Source organism: Thermobia domestica, chromosome 5 (genome assembly GCF_964235325.1).
Source record: "Thermobia domestica chromosome 5, izTheDome1.hap1.1, whole genome shotgun sequence".
NCBI lineage: Eukaryota > Metazoa > Arthropoda > Insecta > Zygentoma > Lepismatidae > Thermobia > Thermobia domestica.
Window position 1 is genome coordinate 172,039,070 of NC_137458.1, and position 14,332 is coordinate 172,053,401.

Below are 14,332 nucleotides of genomic sequence, written 5' to 3' on the forward strand. Positions count from 1 at the left end.
ATGCAACAAAAATGTAAATGTAAATTACTATTGAAAGAAAAAGCAAAATTTCTGTGCTACAAAATAATACTGTTAGAGAACAATGATGTTGATAAAATATTATAAGGGCATGTATTCAATGTCAATTTTCATATAAATGCCCAGATGATTTTTTTTTTTAATTAGGGGAAAGTAGACTTTAGACGATATTAGACAAGGCAATTATGTAGGCAAAATTAGGAGACATGCATTCAAATTATTTCCTGTAATAAAAATTAGAATTCAACTTTCCATGGTAGATTGCACATGTTCTATCTCCGAACAAGGTAAAATACGTGCAATTTACTAAGGAAAGTTGAATGTTAATTATTATTACACGAAATAATTTGAACGCATGACTCTTAGCATGCAAGATTGCATAGAAAATTGCATCGCATAAAATGGGCTTTAGGGACTTTTAGCTTAACAAACTTCTTTTATCTCATTGATCTTTTTTATCTGATTTATTTGAGAAATCAGGAAAAAGAAAGTTTTCGTCAACTTTTCTACTCAAGGAAAGTAAGACATCAATTTTTGTAAAGATCAATTTACGCGAAGTACGAATAGTTTTTGATACAAATTAATTATTTCGTAAGAGCGAAATATGAACATTAGGCTAATACTTTTAATGTGGATATTAACATTTACGAAATGATTTCTTTCATTTTTAACTTTTACCATCGCTACTCACAATTTCGGGTATACTAATTGAACATTTACCTTTCTTGTTGTTAGTCATTGATGCAGACCCTTTCATCTGAATGCATAACTACCCTTCATATTGCAGCTTTGTATGAAAATGTACATATTCTGTTGGCTTGTATCGATGTAATTGTTTAAAGAAAGTAACATGCTTTTACATCAGAATTTCACAACATAGATAATATATTGGTGATTAATACAATTTCTCAACAAACCAATTTTAAATGTTTTTCACTCACACAATTCATTTATCACCTTGCATAAAATTTTGATTAGTAGAGTTAGAACTAATCTTCATACGTAGGTTCCAATGCTTAGTATTGAACTGATAGACACCTTTATTTAGTTAGTTATTCAAATAAGTGTCGCAGGACAAGAAAAGAGTAGCGCGTACATGTGAATAATTATAAGATATTATGTAAAGTTTGCACCTCTATTCGATTTACTCTCGTTGTACATTTTGACAAGTTATGCAAATAATGCTTGATAAAGCTTTCATTAAAAAAAAAAAAACAGCAGTAGCATCATGATTATAGAAGTTACAAAAAACATTAAAGAGTAATCCCTTGTTCTAAGAAATTTTTTGCTGTTTGCAGCATGCAGTATACTAAATACAATACAAGCGATGCATTAATAATTTTAGCTTTGCGTGATTTGAACCTGAAAATATGAAATACTGATTCTAGTTTCCAAAAAGTTCATGTAACATCAATAATGCATATTTTTACATAATACGGACAGCAGCATAATAATTGTACAATTTTATTTCAAACTATCCTATCCCTTTAATTACTGAAAATCGTATTTTCTTTTAAATGATTCTCTGCCCCTCCTTCAGGTACTTATACTTAACAATGGCCATACATCAAAAGATATGCAGTTCAATTTCTTGTTAGGGTTGCCTCGTATAAATGGAAAAGGTACAGTCGGTATTCATTTAAAAAAGAATATACAAAGTGGTTTATAAAAAAGGTGTTTCTCGGAAGATAAACCAAACTAAAGGGAAGAACTAGCTCGAATTTCTATGTTCCGATTTCTGCAACAAAATCACGGAATTTACACTGAATCACTTATGATTGAGACTATGGATAACCAGACAAAGTTCCAAATCTTATGCGCAATCGTTCACAGTGAACGGATCTAAAGAATGAAACAAACCAGTTGCCGTGGACTAAAACTCTTTCCTTCAGCACAGCGGAATCAATATCCAGTTTCAAAGCTAAGCTTTGCGCACACCTCTCAGTTCGGGGTAACAGCAAAAATTATTTTTTCAATAAGAAGTTCCGGAATGTTTCGAAATTCCGGAATGTTCCGAAATTCCGGAACGTTTCGAAATTCCGGAATGTTCCGAAATTCCGGAATGTTCCGAAATTCCGGAGTTTCGAAATTCCGGAATGTTCCGGAATTCCGGAACGTTCCGAAATTCCGGAATTCCGGAACGTCTTGAAACTGTGTTCCGATTCCGGAATTGGAATTTCCGTTCCGAAAAATTCCGGAATTCCGGAATTAGGAACAGCCCTACCCTCTAATTCATTCCACAAGAACACGTTCTTCACTTAAATGAACTTAAGTATTTTCCTTTTGCTCCTAATACATCTTTTGGTCTAAAATGGAAAATAGACAGTATTTTTTGAAGATATTTAATAAGCTAATATTTTCCTTAAATCATAGTGATTATGTTTAAAGTTTATTTTAAAAGTTACAAGTCAAACACACCCACACATATACTTCCACAAGATTATATGTTTGGCAATGCCTCCTACTATGCTTATTTGTACACCCTTATCTAAGTTGTCATGACAAACGATGTATTTTATCTAATGGCAGAGTTACAGTCAGTGGCAATCCGAAGTAGTCAGCCAGTATACCTTACCACATCATTACAAAATATACTGAAAATTCTTTTATTATTATTATTATAGCACTTTTTTCTTTCTTTCGAAAAGTGAAAGTCAATCTATAATCAATACAGCTCAGCGGTACCACATAATTCCTATTTCAGATATTCTTCTTATGTTATTGTTATTAATTACCTACAATATATATCAAACTCTCGTAATATAATTTTTCCAAGTCGGAAGAGAACTTATTCTAGCTGTTTAGAAATATATATATTTTTTCATAGTTTCAACTAGCACATGTTCACGAGAGCCATTTTAGAGATACCTTAATCATCACTTAACAGTTATTTATATTTGGGTCAATCCAAATTAAATCGACCAATGATGATTGCTGACAAAATTTAGTTTTTTATTAATTTTTTACCTAAGTTTGTACCACATTTAATGAGTTGAAAATGGGTATTCATTTATCTTTTAGCCGCGCAGATTTTGTCAAGGCGCCTGAGCGCATTTTGAACTTTTTAGTGCATTCCGTTAAACGCTGTAACTTTTTAGGTTTTAAAGATAATGAGTTCAAACTAAAACCATATGAAAAATAATGGAATCGACAATATTCTATGTTCTGTGCACATTGAGACATGCTTCAGGACGTCGAGAAAAGAAGCTCTGAACATTGAGATTGGAAACCTAGAAATGGCCATTTTGGAATGTACATGTTAAAACGAAATAAATTAGACTCACCTTCAATTCTTTGTCTACATAGAGACTAGATAATAGAAAACGTTCTAAACAAGTTTCAGATCTGAGAACTATATACTTGATTTTTTGGAAATTTTTAAACATTGCGAATTTTAGAAAAAAAATCGTGTATTTTCACCATCAAATATCTCAGGAAGGACAGAAGTAAAATATCCCAAGCGCATAGGACACAGTGCAAAATACGGTCAGAGGCCTATACAAAATGGCCACTACAAACAAACCTGCGCGGCTAAAAAATAAACGAACACTTGTTTTCAACTCCCTGAATGTGGTACAATCTTAGGTAAAAAAATTAAAAAGTAAATAAATGTTGTCAGCAACTTTTGACCTGCAAATTGGTCGATTTCATTTTTATTGTCCCATTTCTGAAATTTGTTGCAAATAGTAATCACTCATCATGTATTGTTACTAATGGTGTTTCTCTAATACAAGTTCCCATTATTACAGGGTGATAGTGGTGGTCCCTTGACTGTCGATGGTATTCAAGTTGGAGTTGTCTCCTTCGGATCTGATCAAGGCTGCGAATATTTGATTCCAAGTGCTTTCTCAAGAGTTACTTACTATCGAAACTGGATATATCAAAACAGTGGAGTTTAAGATAACTTTCAATGTGTGCTTATTCTGTTGAATCAATAGGATATGAACATACACTAATTATTAGAAACCAACAGAAAGGAACAGTTACTTAGTTTCTATAATGTAATTACGTGAAATGCTCAGGATGTTTGTTTAAATTTACAATTACATAAAGCGCATTTGTGAATTTTGTGACAAAGGAGCTATACAAGTTCCATTAGATTTGTATAATTCTACCATTTTCCTAGTAACATCAACCTACTGAAGTTTTTGGACTGTGATTTTAGTTCTAATTGTAAACTGCATTTCATTCAGAAATGTTTGTTTCAAAATAAACTGACCACATGCAACAAATAATTTGAAATGTTAAAAAGTTCGCACGCCATCTAATAAAATTAATATTACGTTGTTTATTTCAGAATAATTTTGAATAATAGAAATAGAAAACCTTTCCTTGAAAAATACATTATCAGTGACCGAGAATTCCGGGAAGCCTTTTCAAACATATCTTTTTTCTGTAATGAGTGTTCTAGAAACCATAATTTAACCACCTGATAGCAGTCTAAGCGATTGTAAACGTTTTACAATGTGTGTTATACACGAGCCTCCTCATTTTGAGTTTGAAACCTCAAATTTTGTACTGGATTTAATAAAGAACCACTTACAAAGAAATTTGTTCGAAAGTGGTGTGATGGATTCCATTAAACAAGTTGCCTTCTAAGGTTTTAGCCTGTGGGAAATACGAAGAGAACTTAAATGTTTCCAGTACCTTTCAGAAATCTTCAGTAATAACGAGCCAACAGATTGCAAATTCTCCAAAACTACATTTCATATTCCTTAAGTATCCGAAAGTACCTGCATCAAATGTAGTTGCTTCAGTACCTAACATCAAAGCTCCACATCAATCACCTATTCTTTCGTACGTCATTTCAAGAATTGAGCAGTGACTTATTACAAGTTACTGTTCACCGATAAGATGGTAGATATTCAATTACCAAATTTGGGGAAAATATATGAACTACGCAAAAACACATTTCATTTGCTTCATCCCTATTCCAAAAGTGAAAGATTGGTATTTCTTTCCTGTAAGCATTGTAACTAGTAAATCATTTTAAAAGTAGCAGATCACGTGACATGTATCATTATTGGAACTCACAGCGGATGCTTTATCTCTCAACTGGACAGGATGTAATATTATCCTGTCTCTCTCTCTCTGTATATATATATATATATATATATATATATATATATATATATATATATATATATATATATATATATATATATATATATATACGAGGGTCATTTAACTCGAAGTGGTAACATAATTGTGAAATGGAATGTAGTGAATCACTCACGTTAAGAAGCTTACAGTCTTTCGATGTAGACTCCGCCAGCCTGTTGAACCATTCGCCAGATGTCGTAACCGTTGAATACCTGTCAAAGCCTGACTTTGTGAGAGGGTGTTGACAGTGCGCCCTAAGGCACGAACAATGCTGGGAATATCTCTGAAACGTTTGCCCTGAGAGGTTCTTCCATTTTTGGGGAATGATCAAAATCGCAGGGGCTCATATTCGAAGAGTACGGCTAGTGCTCTAGTACTTCCCAACCCCATCGGTGTAACATAGGCTGTACTGGATTGGCTGTATGGCATCTGGCATTGTTGTGGAGGAGAATCGGTTCAGACTTCAGGAGATGTGGACGTTTGGGCCGCAATGTTGGCAAATGGTGACTGAAGTGTGAAGCATAGTATACAGCATTGACGTAACGCCCGGTGGTACTTGATGTGATTGGATAATACCTTCGTGGTCGTATGACATTATCATCATCACCTTCACGTTTGCTGGCTCTTGCCTAAGCGTTTTCGGTCGTAGAGATTCTGGGTGGTGCCATTCATTCGACTGACGTTTCAATTCAGGCTCGTAGGATCTTCCCCACGTTTCATCACTTGTAATAATGCGGTGCAAGAAGTCATCACCTTCCTTATTGTAACGTTGAAGATGTAGGCGCGGACATTTCCACCTATACCACTTTGAACCTCAGTCAGAGCATGAGGTATCCATCAGGCTGCAGTTTTCCGCATGCGGAACACTGATCCGGAAGAAATGTTCAGCTCCTACGAAAATTCACTATAAGTCCAGCACCGATCACCGTCAAGCAGTGTCCGTAGTCTTGCAAGATGAATTTCGTCCGTAGCCGTTCGCATATGCCCTCCACCGTGCATTTTGTCTGTCGACTGTCGTCCCGCCTGAAATGCTGCAACCCACCTCGCCACTACTCAAATAACGCAAGGACCTCACAGTGAACATCTTCAAATTGCCTTATTCATGTTGACCATTAATTATTGAACTGTCAAAGCTATATCTCATTTTTGTGAAGTTGCACTGAAGGTTGACAATATGTGTATAAAATACATACTTTTACCAAATTGTAACAGTCAGAGTCATTTTGAACCACGCATATCAAGTATTAAAATGGAAAACTATAGTAAACTAACTTCCATTACGTATCTTGCAACTAAAATATATAGGTAAATGTTCTAGTAAGTGATGCTTTTAGATAGAATTAAATGAATTTTATGTTTAATACTAACAGACACGTGGTAGTCTGAAAATAGTTTAACAAAATAAGTAAATTTTGTATCCACTACCAACTCAATAGTATGTGATCCTGAGTAAAAAGACTTTTTCGTCCTTCTATTTTTTGACGTTTAGGTAAAACGAAGAGGGAAGGGACGAGGAAGAGGGGTAAAGTGAAAACGTGGCAACAGCGACTTGGCAAACAGAAAGCGGAGAGTGTTCTGACCGCCTAGTTGATCCTAACGCCACTCCTGAAATTGGAGTTCAGACATCACGTCATCTGTGTCTTACTATATATACATTGCCGAATGGTTTGGGTAAGACTCGAACTGCCAACAGTACGAAGTGAACACTCAAAAAGTAAGAAGTGAATTCCTTACCAATACGCTAAGAAGAACACGACAGCTTGAGAGTGATTTTGAAGGTGTGACGCGTAGAAAATGAATGCTTAACGCTTGTCTGTCTACAGCAAGCAAGCAGGGATACAAGTTCTGCGATTATCCAATTCATTCGATTCGAGTTGCGAGCCAATTGACTGTTTTTGAGTTCTAGTTCAAGAATCGAGTTTGATATTTAGCACGTCCGTGCTGCTCGTTTTCACTGTTTATGAAATCATCACCTGATTATTTGGAAAACAAATCTAACAAAATCGTAAGCAGTAATGTGGAACAATTTTAATGTTCACGAGAGGAGACAATTCTAGCATCTCATCTTGTCTCGATAATGAGAGGAAAATATTTTTTATGACAAAACAGCCTCGTCAAAGCTCACCTTGTGTGTATCAAGATCAGTATTTACTTACTAGAGACGTGCACCGTCAAATGTTTCAGCCCAACACGGGCCGAAAATTTTGAACGTGTTTGGCCGGTGCAGATATTTTTTAACCATTTTTGGCACAAGCCGGAATACATGCTTCTTCGGAACCCAAACCAGGAACCTCGTGAATGACATATTTGCCTTTTAGACTTCTTGATCAGCGAGGTCAGCAGTCAACTAGTAAAAGAATACTGTACTTTTCAGTATTCTCAGAAAAAAGCCCATCTTTCACGTTTATACGTGGTGCAATAATCGAAAAGAAGAAAGATAGGATATATGAAAGAGACAGAAAGGAAGATAAAAGACTGAAAGAAGAGAAAAATATTTTTATTTTTTCTTCTTGTTCTTGTTGTTATTGCTGTTTTTGTTTTTCTTCTTCCTCTTATTATTATTATTATTATTATTATTATTATTATTATTATTATTATTATTATTATTATTATTATTATTATTAGTAGTAGTAGTAGTAGTAGTAGTAGCAGTAGTATAACTGCAGTGCAATGGGCATTAAAGTTGTGTGTGATCCTTCGTATTCTTGCACCTCACGTCCTTATGTCTTCTTTCCAGAAAAGTTAAGATTGCACACAGAATTTGCATCGTTTTGAATGGACTTGACTTCAGTTGGAGAAAATTTTTCGAGTCAAGTTTCAAATAATCTTCGCTCCAACTTGCCTACGCCCATCTCTAGAAAGTAAGATCAGTAATCACAGGAGCCGCATGTCTTCAAACTCTACCACAGAAGAACATAGGTGAATAAACACTTCATATTCAGTTTACGCATCTCAACAAATAAATACTATTTTTATTCCCTTCCTATTTTTATGCATCTACTACTGCGTTCTTCTGAACTGTAACGAATTTTAATATTTAAAAATAATTATTCATTTTCAATAACTGTAAATGTGTAAGTTTACTAGGTAATTTACCATGAATAGATTCAACCTGAAGTGTTTTTGTAACGAAGAAATAACAACATGAAATGTGAAATCTCTTTTAACAAACTGTCGAGATTTGAGAGTCAACAAACTTTACACTTTTGGATACCAATTACCTCGAAACCGCGGTGCCAGAATTAGCCCGGAATATGGGTCTTATATTTAAAACAATAACAATCTCAGCAAAATGCAGAAGTCATTTAGTATGAGAAAAAAATGAATGAAATATCTAATTTCTAGTTCTATTAGTCTTGTAGCTCTGAGTTTGTAGCAAAAGTACTGATAAAAATAAGGACAATAAATTATGATTATTTTGTAGAACATTCCACTTTTTTATAACTGGAATTTCATCTTCCGGTTTGCTTAGTTGTGAAAACTTATAAAGTATATTGCTATGTATAGAGTATATTGACATTTTCTTCCAATCTAGAAAGAAAATATATAAAATATGAGACTTTGCACATCCTACAGTCAGTTCAGCACACAACGAATATTTTCAACATAAGTATTATTTTATATTAATAATTAAATGGAGTAGCGTTATTCCTCGATATGATAGTGGCTGTATTTCTCGAAAGAATATACATGTGTTTTGAATATCTTTTCTAGACCTAAAACAGTGATTATACACATTATCTATACCTTATTTTTACTAATCATAACCCTATTGACGTATACCATTAGCAATTTTTAAAGCTTAATGTTACACAAAAAGGATGCTTACTTCTTCTGACGTGATGAAAATTGTAATCTGCTTTTGGTTGATACATGGTTACCGTGTCTTCATTTGTTTTTTTTCTTTCAACTGAAACATGACTGACCAGTGTTCCTTGTATACACAAAGGCAACAAGTGCAACTGCATACCATACAATTGTGAGTGGTCGACTCACGGAACATGTGTTCATGTTAGAAATGTGTAAAATTTCAAATGGTGTTAATTCTCAACTGTTGTTTCTTTCTAAGTTACATGTATATGTGTAGGTGCTTCGATAAGAACTTTCATCGATAACTAAGAGTGAAATATTTTCTGCCAACTTGTATTTAAGAAAATAAGTAATGTCCAGAATATGATCAATGTTGTGAAACACAATACCTTTTTCTCTAATACAATATAATTCAACACTGTTCATGACCGAATTTCAGTGATTTGTGTTTAAGAAAATCAAAAGGAAAAAATACAATGAAAATACGTTTTTAATGTGCTTTTATTAGAAAGAAGAAGAATTACAGCAGTTTACAAAGAGAAACAATCCTTAATCAAGCCTGAGTCATCATCTTAAAAGGGTCCGTTACTTCTCTGATCTAAGAGCCTTTATTTGGGGCAAGGTATGGGCTGCGAGTTTTTGCAGCACAAGGGTTCAGGAGAAGATAAGCCTGTGTACATCCAGCCAGTGTTGCACACATTGTGGAATAGGGCCATCTAAAAAATAAATAAAACTATAGTTAGTAATTTTGTTCATAAGATCTGAAGTTTGCAGAAGTGATGAACGATACGATTTGTTTTTCAACATGCTTTTAAGATATTGGTAATATGTAGTAGGGGAAGTTGCTCATCTCATGAATTTACCATTCCAGGAGACATGACACCTATGGCCCTCCTGAATTTCCTAGAAACATTTTTCTTCTCTCCAGTGAAGTCATTTTTCTAACAGAAATTTCACACCATCAAATAATTACATGTGGCAACGAAACAATTTAGCTAGAAAGCCATTTGTATCTTACCTATATAAAAGTAATTTTTGGTGGTTGTTCTGCTATTTTAAACTATCGTACGTCATAAATAAACTTAATCGGTATCAAATGTATTTTAACTTTAATGGATCAGCTGTAATTTGTAAATATAATAGGATGATATTATTTTTAACGGCACATATTAAATATACTTATGACAATGAATTACGCTGAATTATGATAATGAAATGATGTTCTACGATTTTAATGAAAGAATAAACATACATTTCACGAATTCTAAATGTTAATTAGTTTCTTGGTTGTCCATACATTTCTGCACGTTTGGATATATTTTGTAACCCTAGTATTTACATTGACGCCCGTTTCCTATTTAACATACGCTACTGCCTTGGTTTAAAACGCTTATGTTTTATTAATGAAAGAGTAGTTTATTGGTTTTCTCATTGTATTGTAGATTAATGTCCTTTAGCTCCTAATAAACTTTTGTAACTGTAAACGTTATTGTTTCAGAGGTGTTATAGTTTTGGTAAATTGTTTCAGTTATTACAGTAATATTCTTTGGATGTTCTGTGACTTTGTGGAGGTTTCGTATTTGTGAGCCTATCTTCTGTGAGAAGTTAGAACCTCTCATCAAGGCTTACTAATACTTTGTATCCTTAGCACCTCTAACCCGAACGTTATTCCTAGTACGTAAGTGGCTGAAGTTATTAAAATACAAATAGTGCTAGAATTAGTGCAAATGATAAAGTGTAATAAAAATTCTTTACAAAATGCGTTTTCCGTAACAGGACATGCTTTACAATTTCCAATCAATGAATGCAATGTTTAAACTTTCACAGATACTGACGCTATACATACATATATACACACATAAAAAAGAATTTTCTCAAATACAGTTATAATAAAAATATTCTCAATATTGGAAGTTGACTGAATCCTTTGCCTCTGACTACTGTTAACTGTAAGCAAAAAGGGTTCATAGGGTTGCTTAGATGAAATCACACTGTACGAGAAAAGTCTGGTTTCTGGTAATTTATATATTTATTTTTTTAAAAGGGAATGAACTTACGATTTTGCTCCTGATTGATTTCAATTCTAAGCAAGAGTGCTTGTAGGGAACCTCATCATAGTACACATTATTATTCATTGAATTTGGAAACTGGTTACTAAGCATTTTCATTTCAAGATGGGATAAACCTGCCCCTCCCTTTTGCTCCTGAATAATTATAACCACACGTACTTAGATAAGGCTTGAACTCAAACTGAGCACAATGTTTCATAAAACTAGGGAATATTTTACAAAGTTTCTCGTGAAATTTGTTTCTTTTATTTGGAATAAACTCATCTTCTCTTTCTTATCAATTTTAACCCCAACCAACAAGAATTAATAGAGTACATGAAAACGCCATGTTTAACAGAAAGTTATTTATTTATTTTGCAAAAATCACGTTAAATATGTCGTAAAACAGGAACGAATGAATTCAATTCTCTAGCCTTAATACTAAGTAAGTAACAACTTGCATTGAGGAGTATCGAACAACGAACACGCAACGCTTCAAGAAATTATGGAATGTTTTTTTTTTTTTTTTCTAAACAAGGTGAATTCATTCTATGTTTCGACTAATTTCAACTTAAAACGATAGGCTTCAGTCTTAACTTTTAAACAAACATGCGCTATATTTCATACAAATTAAACATTTTTTTTACATTTATCTTGTAATAAATTTATAACTCTCAGGAGCAGTTAAGAAGCTTCAAACAACATACATTACATATTGCATCAACATTTTTCTTTTACGAAGGCTATCTTGAAGAACGAGACGAACAAACACACAAATATCAGTTAAGTCAAATGTTTGAAGCTATCTTAAGCTAGCTTCAATCGGTACTAAATTGTTTCAGGTGAACGATATAACACTATAAGGAAGGGAAAGTCCGAAGCTTGGGATGTAGTTTATAGCAGTTTGCTCCACTTTTGTTTCCAATTCATTATTCAGTGCTATCTCTCAAATGATTGGTTGATTGAAAGTTAATATCTCTCTTCAGCACCGAGGCTGCATGAGACGGAATCTAGTTTTTGGATCAAAATATCCAATATATTTCAAAAAGTTCCTTGTACGCCTTATCTGTAGAAGTGCATAAAGTGTAGCCAAACTCAAACTATCACTTAACTTAGTATGATGTGCTTATTCAGTAGGAAATAAGAAAACTCGATTTAAGGGCCGTTCAAGAATTTTGTGGCCCCTGATCCAGAAACTAATTATTGGCCAAAATCGCAATCTTTTGATGCAGTTTTTGATAATTCCTAGATTTCTAGAATTCTTGGCCAAGATTGCAATCTTTTGACTTTTTTTTTTTTTTTTTTTTTTGAGAATTCCTAAAATTCTTATTAAACTGAGATTTCAACTACTACTGGGTTTGTATACAAGACCAGTACCGCTACCAGGAATCAAATCCGAAATCATGCATATTAGTCATTAGGCCGGAAAGTAGAAGGTCTATTGGTCTGATAGAATACAGCAAAATTCTTACCTTGAGTCCTGTCTCGGTGTTCTCGATAGCACCACAAATGATAACATTAGAGACACTTTTGTAAACATTGGCCTGGAAATTAAAAAAAAAAAAAAACAATACATTAGGATGATTTTAATACACTATCTATCTATTAAAATGCTACAATAGCAATTAAAAGCGCCTGAGCTCCAACCTATAACTTTAGCTTTCAAAATTCATTTACGGTTATGTCTGATTTCACGTTTAACAGAGACAAACATTTCAAGTATTTGCACTTTAAATAGTCTAAATTCGTTAACTATATCTTTTTCATAAAGTTTATGATATAAAATTATTGTTCAAAGCCTTTGTATTTTAATAAGCCTTCTCTAAAATCAATACATATGAATTGTGCTTCCATCTTCCGATTTCTTTTAAACTATATGTTGAGGACGTTTATATGTTTCTGGTCAATCCTTTCGACAATGAGATCTCGGAAACTACATGCTCTAGAAAGATGACCTTTTCACTGATCGATTGGAAATTTTGCGTAAATTGTCAAGTTCTAATTGATTATTTTTTTTTAAAAAAAACATGGTCATTATTTCTTTATTACATTTTATTAGGGTACACTGAAAGCGTTGAAATATAAAAAAAGTAAAGCATCATATCCTATGCGTTATATATTCCAACTAGGGATGGCACCGAGACCGAGACTAGTCTCGGTCTCGTCTCGGTCTCGTCTCGAATTATCGAGACGAGACCGAGACCGAGACGGACTTTTATATACCGAGACGAGACCGAGACCGAGACGGACTTCTAAATACCGAGACGAGACCGAGACCGAGACAGACCTCTATAAATCGAGACGAGACCGAGACGAGACTTAGGTCAGTCTCGAAAGTCTCGGTCTCGTCTCGAATATTGATATTGATATATACTAAAATGCCTTCACTCAAAATTTGTTTCGTTGCTGTGTTAGGTAATATGAGAACGGTTGACTGATGTACAGTGGCGTATTTAGGGGGTGGTTATCAGGCTCAAACCCCTCCCGAAATAAATTTGTGATAATTTTTTTGCATTGCACGTACAACGCAAATGTTTCTTACTCGTTCCTCAAGCCTCTCCCGAAACAAAATCCATTGCTGATGCAAATAGAATTCTCTCTCTCTCTCTCTCTCTCTCTCTCTCTCTCTCTCTATATATATATATATATATATATATATATATATATATATATATGGTCGCGGTGCCATCCAGGGCTGCCCTGCATGGGTTCCCGGGGCCCAACTTTAATTTTCAATGGAAGCAAGGGGTGAGTGACCCAACTTTAATTTTCGATACATCTTTAAAAACTAAAAAGCGTTCTGGCAAAAGATCTCTCATATCGGGCACTGTATTTAAAATGGCCGCCAAGTCATGTTGCCTCTACCAGATACAATAAAACATGCAGTGCCACTAATACGAAAACGATTGAACATAAATGAACCGAACAACAACTCAAATAGAAAATGGCACATCGATTGATATTGTCGCGGAGGCTCCCAGGGCCACCCTTCATGGGGGCCAAGGGCGCAACTTCAAAATTGTAAATGGAAACATGGGGTGAGTGATACCTCGTCCGACATATCTTTAAAAACTAAAGAGTGCTGTTACAAAAGATTGTTGATATGGGTCACCGTTTTCAAAATGACGAAGACATGGTACCTGCATCAGATAAAACGTCCAGTATCACTAATATGAAAACACCAGAACAAATATTCGAATAGGAAATCACAGAGGGTATTTATCATTCTATATCTCGGGAATGTTGCAACAATCAAAAAAATGATTAGAGTGAAAGTACCATAATGGAAAGGAAGAAATCTAACTCCTAGAAAATTATTGCTCCAACCTCACTCTGTAAGTGAGTGAAGCGGG

The 14,332-nt window shown here is 34.1% G+C and overlaps 2 protein-coding genes across 3 annotated transcripts in view; one reads left to right on the forward strand and one right to left on the reverse strand.

The window, feature by feature from the left end:
- The window catches only part of LOC145684728 (brachyurin-like), a 30,109-nt gene extending 25,824 nt beyond the window's left edge, over window positions 1–4,285 (forward strand). Inside the window, exon 7 of the mRNA XM_081757101.1 lies at window positions 3,768–4,285. Coding sequence (XP_081613227.1) covers window positions 3,768–3,917 — 150 coding nt within the window. The 3' untranslated portion in view covers window positions 3,918–4,285. The remainder of the gene's footprint in view (window positions 1–3,767) is intronic.
- Window positions 4,286–9,414: 5,129 nt separating this feature from the next.
- The window catches only part of LOC145684729 (uncharacterized), a 129,661-nt gene continuing 124,743 nt past the window's right edge, over window positions 9,415–14,332 (reverse strand). For both annotated transcript variants that reach the window (XM_081757103.1, XM_081757102.1), the window contains exons 4-5: window positions 12,452–12,523; window positions 9,415–9,647 (exon numbers count right to left, since the gene is read on the reverse strand). In XM_081757103.1, the coding sequence (XP_081613229.1) occupies window positions 9,540–9,647; window positions 12,452–12,523 (180 nt within the window). In that variant the 3' untranslated portion in view covers window positions 9,415–9,539. The remainder of the gene's footprint in view (window positions 9,648–12,451; window positions 12,524–14,332) is intronic.